The following is a 7,665-nucleotide window of genomic DNA, read 5'->3' on the forward strand; positions in this document are numbered from 1 at the left end:
CATGAGGATGCCTGGGAGTCTTCCCCAGAGATCCCCGTTTGGTTGGCCTGGAGTGGGGCTGGGGAGTGTGCATCGTGAGCAATGTCTCAGGTGATTCTGATGTGTGCTCAGGGATCTTCCCTTTGAGAGCCACAGAACAGGGACATCTGAATGAGTTTCTGGTTCCATCTCTACCACTCACCAGCCACAGGCCCCCAGCAAGCCCCTTCACCTATGGTTGCTTCGTGCGTAACTTGGGGAAAACAGCAGCCTCCCTGGACCCCTCAGCACAGTCCTGAGACCACCTAGATCTGGGCAAGGCTGGCCGCTGTGGATGGTAGGACAGACAGAAGGAACTGCTTGACTGTCCTCTGGCCACCTACAGTTGGGCTGCGTGGAAGGAGTAATACTTACTGAGACTGCCCAGCAGAGGTGGCAAGTGTCGTGGCCGAAAGACCAGGCCCAGAGTGTGTGAGTGCCACTCGCAGATCCCGGCAGCTGCAGGGAGGAGGGGGCTGTGGGTCCCAGACAGACTTTGAGGTGCAAGGCAGGGGAAAGGGCAGGCCCTGAGGTCCCAGGAGCTGGATCTGAGACCGAGAAGCTGCAGGCACCAGGGGGCTCCTCTTTTCTGATGGGCTTCACGACCTTTGAGACTTCAAGTTCTGTTTGGCCGCCCCTGACCACAGCCAACCACAGCCACTGAACCTGATAGGAGTTTCGTTTTCTTACAGAGCAAGTCCAGAAGCAGGCAGGGCTGGTGGAGCCCCATGAGGAAGTGCTGGGGATCCAGGCTCCTCTGAGCATCCGGCTCTGCCATCCCAAGCGTAGACTCTGTCCTCAGAGTCACCAGATGGCCACCCCCGGCCGGACTCCGCTTCTGCATTCAGGCAGGAAGCAGCGAGGAGACAGGGCGGTGGCTGTGTCTGGAACACCACACTTCCCCAGGCGTCCCGGCACCCTGCCACGTGCAACTCACTGGTCAAACTGGATCCCCTCCAGGTCTCAGCTTGGGGGAAAGCTGAGAAACGTGGTTGCCTGGAACAAAAACCAGGTGGTGAGGCGGGAGGTGGAGGCGGGTCAGGAGCGGAATGGGCTCCTGGCTGGTTGCAATGCACTCAACGCTCCTGGCCGCCTTCGCCACACACAGCAGGGTCACAGTGACCCCACTCCCAGATGGCCGCCGGGCAGAACAGGGCCTCCTGCTTCTCGACGCTGGACCCACCAAGCCTGTAACATATCCCCTGGCTAGAAAGAGCTCACTGAAGTCATCACAGCCAAGCAGTGTGACCTGGGATGCGTCTCTGTGCCCAAGAGCCATGGTTTCCCTGACATTCCCGACTACCCCTGGTGCTTCTAAGAATCAAGTGAGGATACGATTGTGAGAACAACTGAAGGGTTAAAAGGCTGGTCGAAGCAGAGGATGAAGCCCTGACTCGCCCATTGCCCACCTCCCTTCTTCCTCATCATCCCTCAATTCAGACCTAGGTAGGATTTGCCTCTCTGACCAGGTAGGATTTGCACTCACACCCTCTTCAATTCTGTGGCTACCACGGGGCGCTCGTGTCTCCCCCCAGCAGTCACTGGCTCTGGAATGAGGGGCCAATATCTCTGTGTCCTGCAAACTGCCGGGCCCTGCGATTAGGTGGCGGGGCCTCTGCCCTGCTCCAGGCCGCGTGGGTGTCTGACCTTGGCCGTCTTGTGGCCTTTCTCAATTCGCATTTCTTCACCTGCACAGAGGAGATAATAATGTTGCCTCGACCCAGGCGGAGGCTAGGGGGAAAGGCAAACAAAAGACCTAGCAATGGCAAACCGAAACAGCCCTGGAAATGCTTCATAATCAAAACGTTTTCTCCCTCCTTTGAAAGCAGAAATGGAGGGAGCATGTGAAGGATGGACAGAGGGGAGCTGGGTCACTGCTTCCCTGGGCAGGAGGAGAGAGGAGGAGGAAAGGGGGAGGCAGGTCGCTGGAGGCAGATCGGGAGGGGGCTGGGAGCAACCCCTCTGTGAGGCTGTGAGGTACATGAGAAGAGACAGGGTGGCCAAAGGACACTGCCACTCCACTCAGCAGGTATGTGCTCCAAGGCACTGTGTGACTACATGATTTTCAGGACACGGAGGGTGAGATGTCCCTTTCTGGGCTCTACATGGTGGCCACCAGCTTCACAGGGGTGCTGGATGGGAGAGGACCGTGGGCATGACTCAATTCCACTTATTTAGGGGCAAGAAGGGCAGAGAGTGTCTAGAAGCTCTGAGCACGGAATTTGGGTTGCCACAGTGATCAGAGCCCCACTGCTGGGGCCTCCTCCTGGGGTGACCTGGAGGTTGTCCCAAGACCCTGCCTTCACCCTCACAGCCAAGAGGTTCAAATGGGGTTCATGAGACAGAACCGGCCTTCTGAAGGAGGACTCCTTCGTCCTCTCCTCCCAATGCGCAGTTTCGTTCTTGGTTGTATAATGGCAAGTCTCTGGGTGCACAGGCTCCTGCGAGTCGGGCTCTGAGCTTTCTGGCTTGTCACGGGGAAGTCATAACCTTTCCACAGACACAGGTGTCAGCGTTCCTTTTGCACATCCTCCAGCTTAGGGGGAAGGAGCAGGAAGCTGAGGCTGAGGCTTGTGATTATGCAACCAGGAAAGGGCTGCTCTGTGCCGAAGATCAGGGTTTGGAGCTCTGCTCTTAGACAGGAGGCTCAAGGGGCGGGGTCTGGTCATTGTCTTCCAGTGGGTGGGAGCTTTGTTCCAAGCGTGGCTTGTCCTTCCTGTGAGTAGCTGACCTCACTGGGGAGAGGGGGTGGTTGGAACGAAGCCAGAAAGACGGGGCTTAGACACAGGGAGTGGTTTCCCGACCGACAAGGTGAAGACAACAAACCACTGGCGTGGGTGGAGAAGAGTCTGGCCCAGGGATCATTTTCATAAATTATTTTTAAAATACTATAAAACCGATACTTGCACATGGTGCCCAGATTCGAACACTACAGTAGGGCTTCTCAAAGTAGGGCTCCTGGAGCAGCAGCAGCGGCTGCAGCCTTGCCTGGGAACTTGCTGGAAATGCATATTCTGCTTCCTCCCCACGTCACCACTCACCGCCAGACCTGCTGAATCAGACACCCTGGGGGTGGGCCCAGCAGACTGTGTTTGAACAAGATCTCCAGGGGACCCCAAGGCACCAGAGTCTGAGAACCCTACGATACAGAATGAAGACCACAGAAGGCAAACTTCTTATGCCCACGGCCACGCCCTGGGGGTACCTTCCTTTATTCACTTTCTCACACAGATGGGATCACTCCCAGCACCACACTGCTCAGCGCTTCATGCTTTCACCTAATAAATAGATCTTAGATCCACCCACCTTTTGCCAACTCCAGAACTTAGGTGTCAACCTCATTCTGTTTTTTTTGTTTTGCTTTGTTTTGTTTTGTGTTTTTGAGAGGGAGTCTCGCTCTGTTGCCCAGGCTGGAGTGCAATGGTGTGATCTTGGCTCACTGTAACCTCTGCCTCCTGGGTTCAAGTGATTCTCCTGCTTCTGCCTCCCAGGTAGCTGGGACTACAGTTATGCATCACCATGCCCAGCTAATTTTTTTGTATTTTTAGTAGAGATGGGGTTTCACTATGTTGGCTGGGCTGGTTTCAAATTCCTGACTTCAGATGATCCACTTGCCTCGGCCTCCCAAAGTGCTGAGATTACAGGCATGAGCCACCACACATGGCCAACCTCATTCTTTTTTATACCTGTATAGAATTCCCTTCCAGGGGATAAGGGGCATAATTCATTCAGCCATTGCCCCATCCATGGCATTTAGGCTGTTTCTAGATTTTTACTCTCTCAAAGGCTGGTGCCGTGAGCATTCTTGTGAGAATCTGTTTCTGGGGCAGATACCGCCTAGTAAACGTATTGCCAGGTGGAATGGTGTTTGCGATGCCAATTTTGCCAGAACCTAGATAGCCCTAAAACAGGTTCCATCAATTTATATTTTCTCCCAAAATATAGAAAAAATTCCCTTTTGCCATTCTTTCATCAGTACTAGAATTGTGAGTATCTTCCATGTTGCCATTCTGACAGGTGAAAATGGAGAGTCAGCATTTTGATTTGCATTTCTTTAACTATGAGTGTCCTTGGGTGACTTTGCACATAGAAATGATTCATAGCCGAGCTGACTCTCTTTTCAGACTCAGCCCGCCTGCACCCAGGTGATTAAAAGCTTTATTGCTCACACAAAGCCTGTTTGGTGGTCTCTTCACACGGACGCTCATGAAATTTGGTGCCGTGACTCGGATCTGGGGACCTCCCTTGGGAGATCAATCCCCTGTCCTCCTGCTCTTTGCTCCGTGAGAAAGATCCACCTACGACCTCTGGTCGTCAGACCCACCAGCCCAAGGAACATCTCACCAATTTCAAATCCGGAGCTTGCTACAAGTGCCGGAAATCTGACCACTGGGCCAAGGAATGCCCATAGCCCGGGATCCCTCCTAAGCCGCGTCCCATCTGTGCGGGACCCCACTGAAAATTGGACTGTTCCACTCACCTGGCAGCCATTTCCAGCGGCCCTGGAACTCTGGCCCAAGGTTCTCTGACTCCTTCCCAGATCTTCTCGGCTTAGCAGCTGAAGACTGACGCCGCCCAATCGCCTCAGAAGCCTACAGGACCATCACAGATGCTCTAGATAACTCTCACAGTGGAGGGAATAGTCCAGCTGGGCTTCATGGAGAACACATGTAGGTGCTACAGCTGAGCTGCATCAACAAGTCATCCCAGCTCCGGCGGGAGACCCGTGAGTGAAGCTGCCCCTGTTCTGTTCCCCACCCACAGAGGCAACCCCAACTGAGGCTTCACAGAAACCCTCCACCATCCCTGTGCCCTGACTGAATTCCTGACCCACAGATTTCATGGACATAACAAAATGGGTATTTTATACCATTAGAACTGGAATGGTTTGTTATGCTGCAGTAGTAATTGGATAGTAAGTTTCAATATCTGATAAAAGCAGGCCTTAATCATTATTCCTTTTTTTCCAGTAATTTTCTGACTATTCTTGTTATCTCTTCATATATATTTTTGAAACATACTATAGTCTCTGAAGTCCCTTTTCTACCACCACTACCATCATATATATGTATATATGTAATATAATATATGTAATTTTATTAGGGTGGCTTAAAAATTGTTTTCTCATAATAATAATGTTAGATTTTCTGTTCAAAAACAGGGTACATATTTCTATTTATTAAATATTCTAAAATGCCCCCATAAAAATTTAAAATTTTCAGTGATAGAAGTCTTATACATTATTTGTTAAAGGCATTCTTAAGTATTTTACTTTTTTAAAAATAGACTTTATTTTTAGAGCAGTTTTAGATTCATAGCATAATTGAGTGGAAGGAACAGAGATTTCCCTTTCTCCCCTGCCCTAACACAGGCATAGCCTCTCCCATTGTCAATGTCCTTCGTCAGAATGTTACATTGGTTACACACAATGAACCTACATGGACACATCCTTATCACCCAGAGTCTATGATTTATAATAGGGTTCATTCTTGGTGTTGTAGATTCTAAGGATTTGAACAAATGCATAATGACATGTATAATTGTGGGGCCACATATTTTATTTCATTTTTTAAAATTTAATTCTTAATTTATGTGGGTACGTGGCAGGTGTATCTATTTATGGGGTACATGAGATTCTTTGATACAGGCATGCAATGTGTAATAATCACGTCATGGTAAATGGGGTATCCATCCCCCCAAACATTTATCCTTTGCATTACAAACATTCCAATTATACTTTTTTAGTTATTTTAAAATGTACAATTAAATTATTACTGACTGTAGTCATCCTGTTGTGCTGTCAAATACTAGGTCTTATTCATTCTTTGTAACTAGTTTTTTGTACACTCCCCTACACCCCACTCCCCACTACCCTTCACTGCTTCTGGTAATCATCTGTCTACTCTCTATTTCCATGAATTCAGTTGTTTTAATTTTTGGCTTCCACAAATAAGTGAAAACAAGCAAAGTTTATCTTTCTGTGCCTGGCTTATTTCACTTCACATAATGACTTCCAGTTCCATCCATGTTGTTGGAAATGACAGAATCTCATTCTTCTTTATGGCTGAATAGTATTCCATTGTATATATCTATGACATTTCTTTATCCATTCGTCTGTTGACGGGCACTTAGGTTACTTCTGAATCTTGGCTATTGTGAATAGTGCTACAATAAACATGGGAGTGCAAATCTCAAAAAAAAAAAAAAAAAGAAAAAGAAATGATTCATAGCCAATTCCATTTCTTCTGTGAACTGTCTGCTCACAGCTTTTCTCCCTGCCTCCCACCCCATTTTTCCTTTGGGTTGTTGTACTTTTTCTTATTGATTAGAAGAGCTCATTTTATATTAAAGAAAATGGAAACTGTTGTATATTACAAGTGGTTTTCCCTGGCACTTCTTTTGTCTGAGTTGTGGTGATGGTCATTATTATTATTATTATAGGACATGAAGGGGTTTCTGTGAATGATGTTAAATGTATGTGGTTTGAATGCTTCTGGATGCGTGTTATGCTTTAAAAAGCTTTTTCCACTTTGATATATGTTTTTTTAAATTCATGTTTTCTTCAAGTTCTTCAAGTCCAAGCCTGAGCTCCAGGACTAGACAATTTGGGTTCAAATCTTGGCTCTTCTGATTCTTGGGTGACTCCATGCCTCACTTTTCTATTCTGTAAAGTGGGGATAAGGAAACCTGATTCATAGCATCAGGTTGGGTGTGTGCTTCTCTAGGGGAGGCCTCCTCGAATGTTCAACCGAAGAAGGTTAATCACGCCTGTAATCCCAGCACTTTGGGAGGCCAAGGCGGGTGGATCACCTGAAGTCAGGAATTCGAGACCAGCCTGGCTCACATAGTGAAACCCTATCTCTCCTAAAAATACAAAGAAAGAATTAGCTGGGCATGGTGGTGCACACAGCTACTTGGGAGGCAGAGGCAGAAGAATCACTTGAACCCGGGAGGCGGAGGTTGCAGTGAGCCGAGTTCGCGCCATTGCCCTCCAGCCTGGGCGACGGAGCAAGACTCTGTCTCAACAAACAAAAAAACAGGTTAACTTGAAAGATTCCCTGATGCCCCACTGGAACCAGCACCTGGATCGGATGGCCTTTCACAATTATTTCCAGGATCTCCTGGCTCCCAGAACAAGAGGCTTTCCCTGCACCTGGACACGTGATTGCCTCCTTCACCGCTGCCTCGCCACCTAGACGGGGGAACTCCCGAGGAAAGGGGTTCAGGTTCCGCCTTGGAGGTTGGCAAGCCCTGGAGGAATTTTGGGGTCCCTGGGATGCTGTTATGGGCTGAACTGCGTCCTCTTTCGAAATTCTTGTTGAAGTCATAACTCCCTGTACTTCCAGATGTCACCATATTTGGAGATAGGTAATTAAATTAAAATGAGGTCATTGGGGGTTACGAATCCAGCCTGACTTGGTGTGCTTAGAAGAGGACATTTGGACACAAAGGAAGGATAATGTGAGGACACAGGAAGAAGGTGGCGGTCTACAGAGCAAAGAGAGGGGCCTCAGAAGAAACCAAGCTTGCCAGCATCTCTATCTCAAACTTCCAGCTGCCAGAATCTAAGAAAACAGGCTTCTGTTGTTTAAGCGACCGGCTCTGTGGTGTGTTGTGGTGTGTTGTGGCGTGTTGTTAGGGCAGCCA

The 7,665-nt window shown here is 48.9% G+C and overlaps 1 protein-coding gene across 1 annotated transcript; it reads left to right on the top strand.

Annotated features, from left to right (window-relative positions):
* Positions 1-1,067: 1,067 nt before the first annotated feature.
* LOC131381103 (uncharacterized) lies at positions 1,068-4,847 on the top strand. The gene is made up of 3 exons (XM_058427192.1): positions 1,068-1,357; positions 3,120-3,219; positions 4,143-4,847. The coding sequence occupies exons 1-3, from the start codon at positions 1,068-1,070 to the stop codon at positions 4,545-4,547; spliced, it is 795 nt and encodes a 264-aa protein (XP_058283175.1). The 3' UTR covers positions 4,548-4,847.
* Positions 4,848-7,665: the final 2,818 nt, after the last annotated feature.

This window comes from Hylobates moloch, unplaced genomic scaffold (genome assembly GCF_009828535.3).
Source record: "Hylobates moloch isolate HMO894 unplaced genomic scaffold, HMol_V3 SCAFFOLD_14, whole genome shotgun sequence".
NCBI classification, from domain to species: Eukaryota; Metazoa; Chordata; class Mammalia; order Primates; family Hylobatidae; genus Hylobates; species Hylobates moloch.